The 21,731-nt window shown below is 35.6% G+C and overlaps 1 protein-coding gene across 1 annotated transcript in view; it reads right to left on the bottom strand.

Annotated features, from left to right (window-relative positions):
• The window catches only part of LOC108695792 (heparan-alpha-glucosaminide N-acetyltransferase), a 208,757-nt gene that overhangs the window by 110,337 nt on the left and 76,689 nt on the right, over nt 1-21,731 (bottom strand). Inside the window, exons 8-9 of the mRNA XM_041568935.1 lie at nt 2,994-3,070; nt 2,383-2,413 (exon numbers count right to left, since the gene is read on the bottom strand). Of these exons, the coding sequence (XP_041424869.1) occupies nt 2,383-2,413; nt 2,994-3,070 (108 nt within the window). The remainder of the gene's footprint in view (nt 1-2,382; nt 2,414-2,993; nt 3,071-21,731) is intronic.

The following is a 21,731-nucleotide window of genomic DNA, read 5'->3' as shown; positions in this document are numbered from 1 at the left end:
TCTCTGTGTGTGTCTGACTATAGTTTGCAAAAGCTGGAGAGTGGAATATTGGCACAACTAAGCTAGATGGTGCATGCAAAAGCTATGTATTTGCCATTTAACCATGTATACCTAGTAAAATGCATTGTGCTGTAAAAGGCAGCAGGTGCACATGTTTCTCCAGTGGTAAAGATGATGGTAAAGCAGTTGATTAGAGTTCCCTGTGTAGGAGCAGGGCAAGGATAATTTACTAGTCAATCAACACTTGTAACATAGAATATAGTAAAATTAAGTCAAAGGCAACTTGACATTTAGGGGGTTATTTGTTAAAGGTGAAAATCTCCTTTTTAGAGGAAAAAAATTAATTTTTTTGAGATTTATTTTACCCCAATGCTGTGAAAAGCCCAAATCTAAAAATCCACCAACTCAGACCTGTTTATGATCTGTATAAGTCAATGGGAGAGGCACCTATCCCAATTTGAAGTTATCATGGTCTGCTCTGGGTTTAGCCTGACATCCACATTTTCCACAGTTTTCAGGAAAACACGAAAAAATCCAGAAAAAAACTAACGATTTGAGTTTTTCTCGACTGTATCAAGCTTTTTCACAATCAGATTAAATAAAGTTTTTTTTATTACTGAATAAGCTAAAATTGGGCATGGGAGTTTGGTTGAGCTTTTTTTATTAATATTATGAGATAAATTAGGATTTTAGTAAATAAGCCCCTTAGAACTGAAGTAACCACTCGGATTAGTGGTGAAAAATAAAAATTTTCACCACTAATCCGAGTGGTTACTTCAGTTCAACTCAAGTGGTAAGGAATTCCCCTTTGTTTAAACCCTTGAGGGTAGTAAAGTCATAGATATGCAATCACAATGGCTCTGCTGAACTTCAATAATGTGTTGGCTGAAAAAGATTTGTGAAAATGTGATCCAGTCACAATAGTATCATGATTTTCCTTGCGGCAGGTGTCAATCTTTCAATTTACAAGACTGGAAGTGTGAATTGTTGTGAAGCCACCGGGGTAAGGATCTCAAAGTGGCATTGTACGTTGATGACAAGCGGTGTTGCAGGCCTCCTCCTCTGTTTCACTTTGGCATAAATGGCCTCTTTTACATCTCTTTCCAAGAATCTGTCCTCTCTGTCCAATATGTGCACATTGTTGTCCTCAAATCAGTGTCCCTTTTCCTTGAGATGTAGATAGAATGCTCAGTCTAGTCCTGAGGAGTTAGCCTTTCTATTTTGGACCAATCTCTAACAAAGCAGTTGTTTTGTCTCCCCAATGTATAGATCAGAGCACTCTACACTTCATTGGACAGCATCATCCACATTGCTCTTCATGTACTTTGATGTTAGGTCTTTAGGGTGCACCTGTCTTAGGGTGTTACTGGGTTTGAAATACACAGGAATGTGATGTTTCTTGAAAATTCTCACTAACTAAACTAATATGTTCTGAAACTATGTACTATGTAACAATGAAAGCTTTCTATTATTATCTTAGTTAGCCAATAAAGGTATGACCTTTATAACACCCTTTTGTTATTTTTTTGCCCTGTGACTAGCTAAACGGTACAACAACTTTATTTGAAAATTATCCAACATTTTTCTGATGTTCCCGCCACATATGGGATGACTACGTTGCTTCACCTGCTATGCTTTTTCTTGGTTTGGTCTTTTTGCTTGTCTTTGATTTTGCTGTGATAAAGGCCCAGTCTGGGTATCCACAAATGTTCCAAATTTCTCTCAGATGTTTGTATACTTTTTTTAAAAAAAAAAAACTAGAATTTTTCAAGATTTATTACACCCCATTTGAAGATGTTAATAGCCTTCATGATGTTCAAGTTTTTATGGAGGGTTTCACTCAAACACTTGACCAATTTGAGCGATTCAAGGTTTTTTCTCTGAAAACTTGATTAATTCGAGTTTTCGGGCTGATTCGAGTTTATTCCATTGAAATATTTTCTTAAATAAAAAACCAATTGAGTTGTGAGTTCATTCAAGTTCATTTGAGGTTTAAAAAACTCACATAATAAATAAATTTGACCTTTGATAAATAACCCCCTTATAGTTTTTCTTGAAAATGTTTCGCCACATCCGACTGGCTTCTTCAGTTCAAATGAAGTGGTAGGGAATTCCTTACCACTTAATTCTACTAGATACTGTACATCATGACCTGGATAAATGAGACTCTTCATAGACTTTTAGGACAAAACTACTAATCTAAATGGTTTAATTAAACAATCCCAGTTTAGAATATTAGCATATTATAGCAACACAGATATTATTCAAATTTATAATGAGCTGTTGTTGTCTTTGTTCTAAAACCACTTGTAATAATATTTTCCCCTGCAATTCTATGTGTGAGAAAATAGTATTAGCAGGAAGCTGTGAACAAATACTTACCAAGGCATAACCAAATCTGCAATTGTCAGTCCTGTAACAAAATATTTACAAAAATTACATAAACAGGGCAAAATCTATATTATTAGATTAAATATACAGTATTTGTACAAATAACCAGCTGTCTCTACTAAAATATTAAATATTGTTTATAATAACATTAGTGGGTAATTCCACATAATAAGGTTAATATTGCTCCTTCTATTACAAAAGTGTTCTACTAAAACTGATCCAAAATACTGTACAAATTAGTAATTATTCGGTAGGTCCTGTGTGAAAATGTTATAATAGTTTTCAGAAGTCATTTTTCACTGTGCAGCAGGGTTGAGGTTAAAAAAATGAATTCAAGATCAGGAATATAATGGTTCTCGAGAGCATCAAGAAAATACATTTAGCAATCTCCAGCCTATCTGAGGATCAATATGGTCCTGCTGATTTGTCGAAGTGGCTTTTATGAAGTTAAGACAGGGTTCATTGTTAAATACCCATACCTAGTAAGCAGATGGTGGTCTATAGTAATTCTTTTTCTCTTATGGATCAATGAGGAGATTGCTGATTTGCTTAAAAGGTTCTTGGATGCAGATACTTGATTTTTTATGGGATATTTTGCTTACCGTTCCAAGGAGCATGTTCAAAGAACCAATAGCCACCTCCTCCATAGTTGACAAATACCATTAAAGTCAGAGAGAACCTGTGCAATACATAGAGTCTAATTAGATATTGTTTATTTGACCCAGGAATGTATTTAACATCTATTCCTTTTAAGAACCCATAGTCAAAAATTCTAGTGCATTCTTCATCTCTAAAATACATAAGGATATCAGAAGTCTGATTTCCATGACCATATAAAGACATGGACAGGTTATGGATAGGGATGTAGCGAACTGTTCTGCTGCGAACTAGTTCGCGCGAACTTCGACCGTTCGCGTCCGCCGAATGTTCGCAAACGTTTGGGAACGTTCGCATTTTGAGTTCGCGTTCGATCGTTCGACCATTCGACCATTCGAATTCCTTCGACCGCTAAAAATCGAACGATTTCCATTCATTCAAATGATTGTAAGCATTCGATCGAATGAAAAGCATTCGATCGAATGGCTTCGATCGTTCGATTCGAATGAAAATCCTTCGATCGAATGATTAAAATCCTTCGATCGTTCGAATCGAACGATTTTAGCGGGTGTTCGAAGTTCGCGAACTGTCCGCGAACGTTCGAATTTTTTGCCGGTGTTCGCGAACGGCGTTCGCGAACACCAAATCGGCAGTTCGCTACATCCCTGGTTATGGAACTCAAAGGTGATTTCTATTATCCTTTTGAATTACAACAGGGGGTACATTATTATAAAAGTCTTATGACTAATGAAAACAGTGAGCACTATTTATAAGGATATCATTATCAGGATATGCATTGCTCTTGTGTAATACTACTGTCTATAAAAGACAAAAGTCACAAAACAAGGCTAATTTGTAATTAATTCAGATTTTCATTACATGGCAGCTCATAAACCAGTGCAGTTTGCATCATAATGTAATAATTATGCCTGTAGCTTTAGATTTGATGATATATGCACCTTATTTTCTGCTTGATGATTTGGGATGACCCCCTTCTCAACAGCTGCCCAAGACCACATTGCGTATGTGATTATCGCTGACATTATAGACAAAATCCAAGTTGATGACCCCCTATGTACAACTTTCAAAGACTAAATCATTACTGTTTTAGAAATTTTAGGCTGGTAAATTCAGTATATAAAATACAACATTTCTACCTATATTTGTTATTAGAGTTTAGTTCTCCCTTAACCCTTGGCAGGTTAAAGGAGAACTAACATACTAACAATGGAGAACATAATACAGCCAGTGGATTATTATATCATATTAGAAACCTTTGTATACTTTCTGATATTCACATCATTCTATATATATATATAACTTTCATATTAGAATATCTTAAATTACATTAAAAAACATGAGATAAGGACTTGTACTTTCTATGGGGAGAATGTACTAAAAGTCATAAACAGAAAAAATATTTGCATAAACAAGAACAAAAATGTACATTTCACAATGTAATATTCTTCACTAAACAAGCATTACATTGTGAATTTTAAAGACTATTTTAGCCCCAAAATAATGACAAAAACAAGTTTTATACCATACTGTATACTCTGAACAGGTATAAACTATAAAATTCACACTTTTTCTTCCATTAGCAAGATGGAAAGTAGTTTTCAGGTTTGCAAAGGCTTTATTAAATTTGTGGAGGAAAAATTGTTCATGCAAAGGAATAATTTTTTCGTATTGTGAATATTTTGCATTAAGCAACTTTTATTACATTACCCAGTAAGACGTGGGGAAATGCATTTTGAATAAACAACTTTCTGTAAAAGGTGAAATAATAATTTGTGCTGTGGTATTCACAGTAAAAGCAAATTTATTTTTTCATTGTTATCTTGACCTCAGAGTCTTCATATGTTTCACAAACTGTCATACACTAATGTCTCATTTAATCCCAAAAGTAGTGAATGACTATGCCACTATATTACATTCTTACTGAATTATGTCTATTGAAGTGGATTTAATAAAGCTCAAAATGCAACCAATTTCTGAATTATGTGCATTCACAGGACTCATTGAGTATAGCAAATGTAATACAATGCTTGGGGTTGTGTTTACCACCAAGACAATGTTTTCTTAGAAGAAAGAGACAATAGCTATAATGGAGAAATCATTGTGGGCATCCTTTAGAAATGGTGGCAGGAAAGCAGATGGTTGATGTGTGGAGTAAATTTGTAGAAAATTTAAAGAAATAGAAAATATTTAACACAGGATTTCTCAACATGAAAGCAGCCAGTGCCCATTATCATTTTAAACCAGTCCTCTACTAACAACAAATACAGTACCATTGTATGGAAAGGAACTAGTGATGGGCGAATCATTTTGATTTGCCGAAAATATGCAAAACAGCAGAAATGCATTGAAGTCTATGGGCGACAAATTATTTTGACGCGCAACAATTTTTGTTCACCCAATGGAGTCTATGGGCATCATTTTTCAAATTTCAGTTATCATAAGTACCTGCCATAATAAAGGATACATTTCAGGAGCATATGGTTAGGTGTTGTACATAGTCCCCTTAAATCAGACTGCAAATCTAATGTATATATGGCAGCATTGAACAGATGGGATTTGGAATCTGTAGGTGTGGGAGATGCAGTGGGGTCAAGATCAAGAACACAGCTAACACAGACAATACAAGGAAGATGTATGAAAATGTGAAATCAGAGTTTATCACAGTAAAATGCCACCACTCTCTATTTATTCCAATGGTATTTTAAGAGGCATATTGATCTATGAGTAAAAGTTAGAGTTCACCATTTGATAAATATGCCTCTAAATCTGTTTAGACTGAGCTTGTAAATTAGCTAATTGGAAGCCTTATAATGTAGGAACACAAGAGGAGCCTCCTGACCATGTGTAGCAGAAATATTTGAAGTTATAGGGGCCATTTAAAACTTGATAAATGTGAAACCAGGAAGTGCCCTCGGATGGTAGTTACAGCACTCTATATGGGAGGAGCAGGTACATGCTGTTGTTACAGACCAAAAATAAGTAACCTATTCAGACTGTTATTTATTTATTTATTTTAAATGTGGTTGCAACTTAGTATTTCATACAAAGAGTCCTTGTAAATGAGCCCCTTGACATTCTAATAACATTGCTGGTTCATAAATATATCAACCTTGGCAGGTTTAATTCTATCATTCATCAAATTAAGTTTATAGCTTAACACACAGGCCCCATGCCACTGCACAATAAACCTTTCTACCACTAATGGCCTTTTTTTAACTCATCATAGTCTAAATACCTCAACTGAATTACTTTTCTATAAAAAAGATGATCATAGAACTTTGTTCATGCAAATAGCAGGTTCTGCTGGAAGGAAATTGAGGTTTAATGTTAGTGTCCTAACTCAATATTTTATGATATTTATTTGTCAAATACAAATGTCATATAGACATTACTATATAGTTACATAACATTTATCAATATCCAAAAAACCTTTGTGTTTTTTAAGTTTTCAGTTCTTGCTATTCTTCCGCTCTAGTTATTTTCTTTCTGTGTGTTCTTGGGTAAGTCAGCTGCTAGACTGATCAGGCAAGAAAATACTAGAAAATGTATAAATCACTAAATCAAGTTGAGAAACATTTTTAATTTGAGATTAAACTAAGTGAGATGTCTTGAGATAATTTAAAGGATGCCATGATAATGTGATATAAATGTATTCATATATATATATATATATATATATATATATATATATATATATATATATATATATATATATATATATATATATATATATATATATATATATATAGTGAATAAAGTACCCCCTCTTGTAAAATAGAAGGATATTATAAGTTACCGTGATTATACAGATCATGGAACTCCAAAGTAACTTCTAATATCCTCATATTTTGCAACTGGGGGTACTTTATTTATTATAATACACACGTTTTAGTGAATCATGTGACAGAAATGACATCAGAACTCACCATTTATAAGGATATATTTTACAAGATATGCATGGCTTTTGTGTATATTATATATATATATATATATATATATATATATATATATATATATATATATATATATATATATATATATATATATATCGTTTCATTTGAAATACTTTCATTCAATTTAGAAAATTGTGTAAATGTATTCTGTTTAAGAAGGTGAAAGGGGATAATGAATTCCATGTGCTTTCAAAGGTAGCAATACCACTTTCCAATATACGTATTAGATCAAGATGAGAATTCCATAGACACTGGTTTACACTAAGAAATAAAACACTGCTCACAGCTTTGTTCCTGCTTTGTGGAAATTCTAGAAATTATACTACAAAATGGCCTTTGTGATATTTAGGCTCGAAACATGTATGGATTAAATGCCAAGAGGAGGTTAAAAGAATGTGCATTTGTACTAATACTCTAGCTGATAGAAGTACAGTCGGCAGCAAGCCAACTCTCAAGAGCTAATTCATAATTGTCTGTTATATCCTAAGGTTCCTGGGTGAATTCAGAGGGAAGAGCTCATCAAAATACATTATTGGGAGTCCCAGCAGGCATACAGTATGCAATTTAAAGATAAGAACTCCAGCCCATTTGTCAGGTTGCTCTTATATGACAGGGACCCTTTTTGATAACCTACTTAAGTACCACCTTGAAACTATAAATTGAATAAAAACCTACACATATGAGGCAAAAGATCCCCTAAATACTAGTTCCAATATATATATATATATATATATATATATACATATATATATATATATATATATATATATATTTCACCCAGCTCCACTCCACTAACAGTTACTTTAGGGGAGCAATAGCACTGTGAAGTGTAATAACGTCTATTAGTTATCATAACAACAGATGCAAAGGTTAAGGAATTCTCTAGAAATGGTCTTATGAAAATGATGGCTTTATTCCAACTTGTTGACAGTACCTTTAATTAAAACATTTTACTTTTAATGCAGCTGACTAAGGGAGTCAGTAAATAGAATGGATTGATTTACATTCAGTTAATTTCAGCTGTCTTTGTTAGTATCTAATTGCATTTGTGTCACTCTATTATAAAATGATCATGGGTTACATGTCTTTATAGAAGTATTCATGTAAGCTCTGTTTTTTCACTTTTCTGGGGTTTATTTACTAAACAAGGGACTAGTTGCAAAGTGGAAAAATTGGTGGAAATTGAAACAGCATTTAACATAAATAGCTTCTATATGTTTTTTGATCCATGTAACCCCTCAACATTTAAAATTTATAAATGAAATACTGGAGACTGTCTAAATAGTATTCCTGTAGCTTTATTTGTCAGATTTATACATATTTTGGGTCCTCTATTGTCATTTAGACTGTATGTGGATATTCTGATATTCTAAACCAGTGGTCCCCAACCTTTTTTGGCCAGGGGACTGGAAGGGGGGGTCGGGAGGGGGTCAGCATCCAATTCTGGTGTGATGGCATCCAATTTGTTGTGCCCCATTAATTGCCCCCTAGGCTCGGCGGCCTAGGGGGCCACTGCCCGGCGGTTGGGGACCCCTGTTCTAAACAGTATTTTTCTTCAGGTTTTTTGCAACTTGTTTCTCAGTCAGTGCTCCCTTGCATCTCCCATCCCCTCTAATTCCTGCCTTGCATGTCCTTTATGATGGCAAACACATTGTGCTTTTTATTTTATTTGCAATTTGTACCCTGCCACCCTGACTTTTAGGCAATACTAAAAGCCTAATTCTATGGTTTAGATATGTTTGCCATCTATCACTTGCAAAGGTCACTAGGAAACTCCATTCTGTTGAGTTTCCTAGTGACCTTTGTGTAGTATTTAATCAACAACAAGGTGGATGTTCAGACAGAAGAGTTGTTTTTGTTTGTAAAAGGAACTAGACCCTTTGGGGTATATTTATCAAAGAGTGAAGTTAATAGTGAAGTTCCACCATTAGAGTGAAATTACACCACCCTCCATTCATTTCTATGGGATTTTTTTAGGCGTATTTATCAAAGGGTGAACTTTCACCCATTGATAAATACGCCTTTCAAAATCCCATAGAAATTAATTGAGAGCTGCGGAATTTCACTCTAGTGGCGGAACTTCACTCTTTGATAAATTTACCCCTAAATGTCCATTGAGAATACCATGTTAAAATACAGCATGCTTAAAAGTTGAATATGTTTAGTTTAAAGGGTTAAGCTCCAAAACTTTACATGGAACTTACAGGCAAATACTACAGGCAAGCTAAATCATCAAATACTGCAATAATATACAGATCGACAAGCAGACTGTATGAATAAAATATTGCCTTAATAGTGTCTTAAGTTGAACAGCTCTGGTCTACTGAACATACAGCCCCATTCACATTTCTGAGTTTCTCCTCTGGTACAGGTATAGGATGAAAGATAAAACATAATCCCCACACAGTTTTATTTCTTGGTTGCAGGGATTGGTGATCTCCATTTGAGCGCTGGAAATAGTCAGAGTCAATAAAATAGGCTAACAATTCACAAACTGAAAAAAAATTAGACCAATTATAAAGTTGCTAAGAATCAATCAATAACATACTAAATATCAACTGAAAGGTGAACTACCCCTTTAAAAATATGTTAGTTTACAGGACAACTCTCTTAATGACTGCATTTTATTACAAATCTGTTACATGTTTAGCCTCTATAATATTGTATAACAATACAATGAAGAATTACAGTTAAGTGGTAAACATGACTAACACAATCCATGAATTAAGGCATCAAGGTGCCTTGCAGAAGTATTCCTTGACCTATTCCCTTACTTCACTTAATAAACAATCCTTTTCTGAAAAGATTGTTCTCTGTGCAATTTTTATTCCAAAGCACCAAAAAATGTACAAAAAAATGTACAATTAATTTGTAAAGCATCTTTGCAGCAATAACAGATTTAAATCATTTGGGTATGCCCCATACATACTTTAGTCATTTAGCATAGCATAAATAGGAAAAACGTGATTTAAAGTTTTGTTGTGTGATGTAATACTTAAATAATTTATTTGCATTTATTTTACCACATTTTACATTGTGCCAAGTGTTAGTCAAAGGACACATGTACACCTTAATAGATATATATAGATTGAGATCAAGTCTTAAGCTGGCCATAGACGCAACCATCCGATCATACGAATCGTGTATTCGTATGATTTTCGGACCGTGTGTGGAGAGTCCCAACATTTTTCGTCCGGCGGAGATTGGTTGTTTGGTCGATCGGACAGGTTAGAAAATTTCTTTCGGCTGCGGGTAATATCTCTGCGTGTATTGCCGATCGTACGATTTTCAGTGGGAGACTGTCACTAGCTTTGTCTATTGTACGATTGCTGTCAGGGGCAGAACATCGGCTGATCTGTTCTTTAACTACGTTATTTGGTCAGAATGGTAAGACTTTGATCTGAATGGTTAGTGACAGTTCGGGAGATGGGAAAGTCCAATCGTTCAATGATTCATATAATCGGATCTTTGCGTCTATGCCAGCTTTATTATGGACCATTTTAGGATATTTACTTTGTGGAATCAGTATTACTATTGTGTATTAATATTACTGTGTTGTGCTTTCAGTCTTTCCCTCTATGTTCCAGCTCCCATCATTCCTTCTGTTTTAACAAGATGCACAGTCCCTTGTGATGAAAAGTTGCCCCAGTACATGATGCTGTCAAATTATATAATTAATTATTGTTAATTATTTAAGTGTGGGCAGTGTTGGCACTACACATATTGCTTTGACAAGAAAGCTCTACCTTTTCCCACATCACACATGTGTTTATCCAATGCCTTTTGGAAAATTTCAAAAATGATTTCACATGGTTCCTAGAAGCCTTTTTATGCCACTCCCATACAGGCCAATGGTATGCCACACTTTTGATATCCTTGACTGGTACACCTATGTTCCATTCTTAACCTCTACCTCAGTAAGTCCTTCAAAGTGATTGTCTGCCTTTGCCTTGCATCTCTCAAAAATCTCCTTGTCTGCTCAAAGAGTCAGAGAGTGTTGAGGGTGACTATTTGTAGTGAAAAATGGTTTAATACAACTTCCACTTCCTAAAAACTGAATCAACTGTGTCCTCTGGGACTTTGTACCCTTTGGCATGCTCTATAGTGTTAAGTAATTTCCAAAGCTGCCCTTCAGACCTTAAGGGGCAGATTCACTAAGGGTCGAATTTCGAAGTAAAAAATACTTCGAAATTCGACCCTCGAATTGAAATCCTTCGACTTCGAATATCGAAGTCGAAGGATTTAGCGCTAATCCTTCGATCGAACGATCGAAGGATTTTTCGTTCGATCGAACGATTAAATCCTTCGAATCGAACGATTCGAAGGATTTTAATCCAACGATCGAAGGAAAATCCTTCGATCAAAAAAAGGTTAGCAAGCCTATGGGGACCTTCCCCATAGGCTAACATTGACTTCGGTAGCTTTTAGCTGCCGAAGTAGGGGGTCGAAGTTTTTTTTAAAGGGCAAGTACTTCGACTATCGAATGGTCGAATAGTCGAACGATTTTTAGTTCGAATCATTCGATTTCGATCGAATTCGAACGAATTTAACCAATTCGATGGTCGAAGTACCCAAAAAATACTTCGAAATTCGAAGTATTTTTCATTCGAATCCTTCACTCGAGCTTAGTGAATCTGCCCCTAAAACACATCTCCTCAGACCCCTTGTCATGGGTACTTAGGCATAGCCTCCCACCCCTTCACTTTCATCATGAAGCATAAACAGTGGTACACAAAGAGAATAATCGGGATGATATGCACAGAAGCAGTAAAGAGGAGGTTGGGAGGTCCACAAATCCTTGCTGAACTAGGAAATCATCTAGTTTGCCCTATGCATCTGAGGACCTTTGTGCAAAACATGGCACATGATCCATATATAAGGTGAAAAAACTAGAAATCTATGCTGCAGATGGAGATGACTTCAACCAAACCAGCAGCTCAGTAGACAAGACAGCAGCTGCGTCTTTTGTATGAGTTAATAGAGTTGAGACATAAGTTGTGGGGCGAACCTATTGACAGCTCAATAGTTTGCATAATTTATTACATCTCTTACACTAAATACTGGAGGAGGACAGTTTTACCTTGTGCTGTGCTGTTTACACAAGTATTCCATCCCCGGATTGTGGAAACTAAGTTTACACAATCCAGGGATGGAATACTTATGAAAACAGCACATTTTTATTGTTTTTATTTTTTTTTGTAACACGTCTTACACAAAAAAAATGTTTAGAGTTTAAAAAAATATATATTATATATATATTATATATAAAATGTCATGGTAGAATTCATAATTCAGCAAAATATAAGACTTAGTCACGGGCTTGGATAGTTGCAAAAGCACTATATGTTGTATCTAAAATCCTAAGTCACTTCTTCTCCGAATTGGCAATCATTCTGAAATGCTTTCAGATGAGGAACTAAGATGGCTGGTACATTCCCACACAAGGAAATCCAAGATGGCCAACAGCTCCATGGAGACTTATTCAAGATGTCAGCCACAATGCCAGAGAGACTGATTCAAGATATCATTAGCGGTAAGTAAGCTTCTGCATCTAATATCAAGCCTTCTAATGCTTTTGCAGGCTGTCAGCAGCTCTATGCCTGGGTTTAATTCCTTGTTTCAACTAAATGAGGAGTGACAGATAGAACATTTAGATAAATACTTTAGGACCCTGCATTATATCCATTAGAGTGGATGCATAGCACAAACCAATCAGTCCAATTGTACTCGACAAAAAGAAATGTATCTTACAAAAGTTTTCCCAAGAGAGACTATAAAAACGAAGAGTACTTAACCTAGGAATCTCATACTATAACAGTGGCTGTGCTTTTCTTACAGTATTTTTTTACTGATACCAGATTCACAGTTGTTTTATTCCAGCATCACCTATTTTCATTTTACTTTTGATCATTATTTTTAAAGCCCAAACTTTGCACTATAAATCCTATAAAGACTTTTATCAAACAATAAAGTAGCGCAGGATTGTGTACATGAAACCTCCTAGTCGCATATTACTAAGCATTGTATTTACTATATTACTTATTACATTTTTTAAATGTATTTTAGTTTCATTTTGTTTTTTTAAATTTGCAGGTTACAGATTTATGGCTCAACACTACAGCTCAAAAGCATGCAAGTAGCATATATTCATGTATATTGAATAGGGAGAAAAGAATAACAAATATTGTACACCAAAGTAGATAATCAAATGATTATAATGATATTTTGCACCAAGGCTAAACAACAAGAAAGAAGAAAATACAAAAAAGACACCACCCTACCAAGTATATATACAGATTAGCAATGTAATTATTTTATAAACTTTCTATGAAGCACTTATGCACAAATAAACTTTAAACCTTTAATGATCATGAGCTAGTTAGTTAGACTGATCTGATTGATTGCTATTGGCAACATCCCCATTTTGTCTCCAAAATGAATATATAGCTTACAGATGTTCCTGGAAGGTCCCATAGTGTGGTAGAGAACATATCTAAACAAACAGCATCATGATGATCCCTACAGTCTAAAAGAAATGAGTAACATTGTCCTATTAAACTGGTGCACCCTTGTGCATATGAACTCTTGAACACTTGTTTGCACAACTACTTAATTCACCACATGATATACAAGGATTCAAAGTACAAATGGTTTAAGTCAATAGCTACCTTAGTAAAATGAAAAAAGCAAACAGTATCATCTTCTTAATCATTCCACGCAGGCTAATTCACATGTACATCTAATCGACCTTACATTCAATGTGTTTTACTGTATCTGCTGCTATGAAAAGAGGCCTATTTATCAAAAATCTAATTTGTGTAGAGTTTTTTCTTACTTCAAATAAATGTTTGGGTATGTATTAAAAAAATTCAGAATATAACAAACTTGATTGAATAAAATTGTGGGGAAAAAACTTGACTACCTTGAATTTGTGAGTTTACAAGCTAAATTTTTTTAAAAAAAAAAAACCATTTTGTCTAGGACAATTTCTTTTGACTTCTACATGAACTCTGCATCTTTTTTGAAATTATATTTTTTTTTAGATTTTTTTTTGAAATTCTAAATTTGAATTTGTGAAAAAAAAGATCAACAGGCTGCAAAATTTAAATGCAAGCGTAGATAAATCACAGGACCTCAGATATCCAGACACTGATAATTTATTCCATAGCCACATGCTGTAGGTAGCTAAAGTACTGGAATTTCTAGATAATTAAAATTGCTGTACCAACACCTGTTTCTTGTTACAGGTTTATTGGCATTTCAAGAATGCTATTTCCTGGGATCTGGGCTAGTTAATTATTAGTGCCTTATCTTTTTAATTGTGTTTCTCTTCTTATTCCTGGTATATTTTTATAGTAACTCCTGTGGGCAACTTCTCACTGAATCTAAGGTCTGCCCCTTGTTCATCCTCAGAAACACAGGATCAACTATTGCCTTGGCATGGAAAAGCTTTCTCCTTTCAGCACATAATGTAGTATGTCTAAAAAACCACAGTCCACACAGTCAAAAACACTTACATAACACAGTCAATATTGCTAGGATTCATTTCATACTACTACTACTGCCCTCGGTCGGGCAGAAATCAGTCAGCTAGAGGTTTACTGTTTTCTGCCCCCAGGTGGCCCTAGTCTTATATGTGTATGACTGTATAAGCTGAGTGTATCAAGTCTGTTTTATAAGTTTTGTGGGACATATTTTAATAGAGCTCCAGCGTCCAAAGGTCTTGATGACATTTTAATACCTGTACAGAATATGCTGGAATCAGTAACCAAAAAATAAAGTGACATCTATAAAAAAAAAAAACAGTACAAGTATAGGATCCATTATTTGGAATCCCATTGTTCAGAAAGCTCTGCATTATGGGAAGGCAATCTCCCATAGACTCCATTGTAATCAAATAATTAAAATGTTTAAAAGTTATTCTAATTTTCTCTGTAATAATAAAACAATACATTGTAAGAAGCTAAGAAATAATTAATCATTATCGGAAGCAAAACCAACCTATTGGGTTTAAAGTGATACTGACAGTAAAATTTTTCTTTTCAAAATATGAATGTGCATTAAAAATTACTATAGGTCACGTTGATCATTTTTTGTTGATAGTTCTGTTTTTGTAAGTAATTATTACTTGAAGTTCCTAAACCTGACTCTTTTGCCAACCTCACTGTCCCATCTCAGTCTGTCAGTTAGAGTTTCTAATGCTAACGGACTCCTGCTGCACAAATATGGCAGCCCCCTCATAGACTAACATGGGGGTAAGAAAGGTAATGTAAAAGCATATGACAAATACGTATATGGCAAAATTATAAATAGCATTCAAAGATAATGTTATAATAGATAGAAAAAAAGGTTATTTTCTGGTATCAGTATCTCTTTAATGTTTCAATGATTTTCTAGTACAGTGCTGTCCAACTTCTGTGCTACTTCTGTGCTACTTCTGTGCTACCCTGTTATAGAAGATGTCTATTCTGGCAAACACAGGGAGCATGGGGGCAGGCAAAGCATGGCACACACAGTGAGCATAGGGCAGGCAAAGCATGGCACACACAGTGAGCATAGGGCAGACAAAGCATGGCACACACACAGGGAGCATAGGGCAGGCAGAGCATGGAACACAAAGTGAGCATAGGGCAGAACAGAGCAGGACCAAAACCATCAGGACCACACTAAAATGTACTATATAAAGTGACACAGTGCTGGTGCTCCATTAGCATTTTGAACAGGTGTGAACAGGTGAATAATGTGGGCAGTTTCAGTCTGGGTCTCAGGTGTGAACAGTACAGATCTTTAGGGTGTGAACAATGTGAACAATGCAGGGGGGATTGAATGTGTGAACAATACAAAGGATTACAGTATGAATTTGAGGTTTAAACAACGCAGGGGCCAGTAAATCTCTGTAGTGATACCTATTAAATTTTACACATGGTAAGCAGATACAGCAGGCAGACTTTCATCTGGAGGGCCACACAAAGTGGGTGACCCACATGCCGCCAGTTGGACAACAGTGTTCTAGTAGACTTAAGGTATGAAGATCCAAATTACAGAAAGATCCAATCTGGAAAACCCCAGGTCACGATCATTCTGGATAACAGGTCCCATATATTTACTACTACTACTAGTCACTAGAATTGTGGCAAAATATCAGCGAAAACATAACTGACTAATTTATAAAGATGATGCAGAGATGTGGGCCTTGTAACAGGGCTCCATTCTTAAAGAGATACTGCCACCATTTTTTTCATCTTTCATAACATTGTCTTTGCATATTAGTTATAATTTTGCAAAACAAGTATTTGCCCAATGCTGTTACATTGCCCATCTCATCCCCATGTTACTCCATGAGGGGGCTGCCATATTTGAGGAGAATTTAAAAAGCTGCTACTTTATGAATTAAGTAGATAGATGCAAATATGTGAGAATTTTAGAAATTATTCCAACAATCAGCACATCCAGATTGAAAGTGGAAATTGTTACCAAATTTGCACGACAATTGGGCCATACTATGCCCCTGGAAAGAATGCAATAGCGCTATATGGTGCAAAGCACATACCATAATGCCAATGCATGGAGCACTTGAGTTTAGGCAAATGACTGCACTATGCACCCCATGTCTGATAAAAAATTCAACATGAGGTGCAGTTAAGAGTGTTGACTGGTGCAGTCTAGCCTGGTCCTTGCCATCTGCATCCTCTGCTGCTCCCTAAATTGCATGTCTGAATAGAATGAGGTATGCCTAATTCCTCCCTCCTCTCATGAATATGGAACTACTAAACTTTATTTATGGGGGTGTCCGCAGGTCTTTGTGCAGAGACCTATGGCAATTCAGCTCCAGTTCAACACACTGGACTGTGGGGGTGGGCATCCCATTTTAAGGCACTTCTTGGAACAATAAAATAACAATCCATAAATTAGTGAAGATCTTCTGGTTCATTTTGTTGATGGCAACAGTTAAGTGTTATTGCATTGTGGGGATATTTAGGGGTTTTGACAGTCTCTGTAATATATCACCATAAGACAAACTATAGACTATAATTAAACAGAAAGCAACACAATGAAAATATAAGTAAGATGGCGTACAGATGAGGCGTATGTTCTATTTGATTTACTAATGAAGGTAGAGGTAGTTCAAAGAGTAATTAAACTGGGATTTAATGGAAGAAGCAGTTTGACACAAGTATGATATTAAGAGAAGCTAGTAGTGAGGAATGATGAAAGAGCATCGGGATGTTTGATATTTGGTTGTTTTAATCATCAGAACAGAAGATCACTGGTTAGTTCTACATGTGATGTTGTGTTGTGGATATTAATGTGTAGTGCCACATTCACCAAAGAGACAAAATTCTATGAAAGGGAACTAACACTGTTCATAGTTCCATAAGCAAAAGTAAATTATTCCCTGAATGAAAGAAAAGTTTAATTAAACGTTTAGTTCAACTTAAAGTTATAGAATGGCTAGTTCTAAGCAACTTTTCAATTGGACTTAATTTTCATCTGGTGCAAAGAGCATACCACATCCAAACCAGGGGAAGTGCTCTGGCAAGTAAATTACCTTTTGCATCTTTGTTACACACACAAAAATTCTTCAAAATTTCCCATTCTTTAAATAGGTATACTTTTACTGTACATTAATGGTATAGATGCAGCATAGAGGAATGCACCTATCTTTGAACATAAACCTGTGTGCCTAATTCAAAAGACTAAACATCTTGTGTTTTATTAATGAAATCCTGTGAAACCAGAAATTCAAACAGGAGACATTTTATTAAATGTAAGAGCAGCTGTGAATCTTGGGAAAAGGTTACCAACAGAGTAGTGTACATTCAAATATAGGGGAAAAGGTCTGGATTTAGATCTCCTTTAAAGGGATACTGTCATGGGAAGAAATGTTTTTTTTTTTCAAAACGCACCAGTTAATAGTGCTGCTCCAGCAGAATTCTGCACTGAAATCCATTTTTCAAAAGAGCAAACAGATTTTGTTATTTTCAATTTTTAAATCTGACATGGGGCTAGACATATTGTCAATTTCCCAGCTGCCCCCAGTCAAGTGACTTGTGCTCTAATAAACTTCAATCACTCTTTACTGCTGTACTGCAAGTTGGAGTGAAATCACCCCCTCCCTCCCCTCCAGCAGCCTAACAACAGAACAATGGGAAGGTAATAAAATAGCAGCTCCCTAACACAAGATAACAGTTCCCTGGAAGATCTAAGAACAGCACTTAATAGTAAAAGCCAAGTCCCACTGAGACTGATTCAGTTACATTAAGTAGAAGAAATAACAGTTAACTGAAGTGCAGGCACAAGTCACATGACTGGATCAGCTGGGAAACTGACAAAATGTCTAGCCCCATGTCAGATTTCAAAATTGAATATAAAAAAATCTGTTTGCTCTTTTGAGAAATGGATTTCAGTGCAGAATTCTGCTGGAGCAGCATTATTAACTGATGTGTTTTTGGAAAAAACATGTTTTTCCATGACAGTATCCCTTTAAGCTTAGTCTACATAATACTAAACAGCACTGCAACTATTACTCTGCTGAAATATTTATATGACATAGATTCTTATATCATGGCATTAATCCATACAATGAAAATATAAGATTCCTTTAGTCACCTCCTGTCATTGTGCGTGATAAACATGTCATCAGTTTTATTAAACAGTGCTGACCTGTGACCCATACATTCATGCAGTAGCATAAATTATCCCCAGAAATAGCCCTTGATGGCAGCGTTAATGTGAAGGACAAATTGTAAATACTGTTTGCAAAACATCTATTACTTTGCAGCAGTTAAAAGAGGTCACACAGAAGAAAATAGTGATGAACAGTGTTGTCCTTGTGTCTGTATTACTGTGTATGCGTGCGGAAAAATATTAAGCATGGGATCCCGTAAAGAATACAAACTAAGACTTGTCATTTCCAGAGTATTCTGCAAAAATAGTCCAAAAAATAGGTGGCTTGTTGCAAAAAATAGACCTTCGGGTACATTAGCTTGACACCCAACCACATGCTTTCCTCCAAATATTGAGAAATTTGTGAACTGAAAGGGAGGACTACATTTTTATCATATTATAAACCCCAAGGTTTCCAAAAAAAACATGACATAAAGAAGTCTTCCCACATGGAAGAGACACACACAGGGGAGAATTCACAAAAGTGGTGATATTTGAAACAAAATAAAAGTAAAAATGTCAGATTTCTCCACTTTTGTGAATTTCTCTTTTAAACAGTCACTTTTCAGATTTTGTCTTTCGCATGACATTTTAAAGATATTTTTCCTGAATTTGTCTTTAGCTCTTACTAAACCAAATTGGCATTTCCGGTGGGGTTTACTTTACCTAGGAAAATTATACATATTTTTTTTTTCAGAATAACCTGGGCTTTCTAAATCTGCTTACAGGTTTGTGTAAGTCCTTTTCTGTAGATATAAGGGTCTAAATACAAAAAATGCTATTTTGCATAATACAGGAATTTGTATCAGAAATATGTTATTTTATGTGCAAAAATATTAGACACCTGCATTGCAATTTCAGTTGTGTGGTCTGCCCGCTGCTGGGTATATTGTATGTTCGATTTGGAATCTCAAATGCAACACCCAGCTTTTTGGTTGTAGGTATCAAAAAGGCTGAGAGCAGTGGAGCCAATGCTCCGTGTACCTTCAGCCTTATTCAGCGTAGCTGTAGAGAGACCCACAATGATCTATATTTTGTTATAGGGAGGTTGTAAAGGTTGTTGTTTCCAGCATCAAAGTAGTTCTAGACATGCTATGGGGGCAGGGTCGGACTGGGCCGGCGGGATACTGGGAGAAAACCCGGTGGACCCCGGCTCTCATGGGCCCCTGCCGGCCCAGACCTGGTCCCTGATCAGCTGGCCCGTCTGCATCAGTGCATCAGTGTGGTGTGTCTCCCACATGTTCGCGCATGCACACATGTCTTTCACACGTTCGCGATATCGTGCTGAGCATCTTTCGGTGGAGAGAGTTTGGAGGTCAGGAGGGGGCCCCCTTCACTTTGCAGTCCTGGTGGGCCCTCAATGCACCAGTCCAACCCTGTGTGGGGGCACAGATATCTTAGGTCAAGTGCCTAAGTGCTGCTTAAACTATTGAACTATTAAAAAATTGGCTTGGAGGTTTTACTTTTCCTTTAGATTTATATAATGTATTCACTCAAATTGCTAATATTGACTCATTTATTTCTAAACTAGTAAAATAATGCAAATGTGAGAAACCTTTTACATATAAAATTGTATAAAATACACTTTTTTGTTTGTTCAGTGTTTTACTTGTTTTGTTAATGAGACTTTTACACCTGTGGTTCTGGGGTTAGACAGAAAACTTGTGTCCTCATTTTGAATTGCTAATCCCTATTAATATGATAATAATTCTCCAATGAGGCACCTACAAGAGGTGTGAAATGAAGATTGGGTGAACTAAAACAGAGCCGATTATATTAGAATTGATCTGACACACGGGGAAGAGTTTTCTGACCTATAATCCATTTTTAAAATGTGGGGAGAATATGTAATTGAAAATGTTTGAAAAATTTAGTTTTTGCGTAATTTTTATGTTGTTTGAAAGACAAATTCATAAAAGTGCCTGTAAACTGTCTTTCTTTCACTATAAAATGAATTGGCAGTTGAGCTTAAATTTAAGCGGATTTCTGTTTGTAAATAAGTATTTTACAATGATTTAACAACATTTTTACTCCAAAAATGGTCTATCTCCACTTTTGTGAATTCCCCCCTAAGGGGCCTAATTAAGATTATTCATGCTTTTCATCACAAGCAATCTTTAAGGAAACCCTGCATGAGTTAATCAACTCACACTGGGTTTTGGGCCCAATAACCTCATCATCGTAATTTTTTCCCCTGCGAGCGTTTTTTTTTTAAAAAAAAAGTTTGGTAGAGCTATCAAACTTTTCTACTCATGGAAAAAATTAAGATTGGAAAGGTTATCGGGCCAAAACCCAGTATGAGTTGATTAACTCATGCAAGGCTTCCTTTAAGATTGCTTGATCCCGAAAACTTGAGCTCTTAAACTCTTAAATAGCCCCCTGTAGGAACGCCATTATTTCACCCAGTATGTAATCCATTATCTGGAAACCCGTTATTCAGAAAGGTCCAAATTATGGAAAGGCCATCTCCTTTAGACTTCATTTTATGCAAAAAATCCAAATTCTCAAAAATGATTTCCTTTTTTTCTGCAATAATAAAACAATACCTTGTACTTGATTCAAACTAAGATATAATTAATGCTTATTGGAAGCAAAACCAGCCTACTGGGTTTATTTAATTTTTATATGATTCTATAGAAGACGTAAGATATGAAAATCCACATTACAGAAACCCCAGGTCCCAAGCATTCTGGTAACAGGTTCTATAATTCCATTAATACTTTTGTTAGGACTGCCCACAGAGACCATATCCCTTTGTGAAACCCCAGAATTGTGTAGCATAAAACAATATATATTGGGGAGTATCCAAGCACCCATGCCTTTTATAGAGGATAATGGCAATAATTTAATAAAGCTAGTCTACCAGCAGATGTTCTTACTCTGAGTACAGAACTGAACGTGTTATCACATGTTCTGATGGCGTGTTCTCACTACAGAGAAGGCCTAGAGGAATATTGTGCCCCTCAGGACTGATTGGTTACACTTAAATGCATGAAGTGGGAACAACTTGGGCCTGAGCATTGGCACTGACTCTTTGCTGTTCATAGCAGAAACTTTAGTATCTGATTGTAAGAAAGCAAAAACTATATTTGATAATGTGAT

Source organism: Xenopus laevis, chromosome 7L, assembly GCF_017654675.1.
Source record: "Xenopus laevis strain J_2021 chromosome 7L, Xenopus_laevis_v10.1, whole genome shotgun sequence".
Classification (NCBI taxonomy): domain Eukaryota; kingdom Metazoa; phylum Chordata; class Amphibia; order Anura; family Pipidae; genus Xenopus; species Xenopus laevis.
The sequence above is the reverse complement of the archived record's forward strand: the minus strand, read 5'-3'. Positions and strand labels throughout refer to the sequence as shown.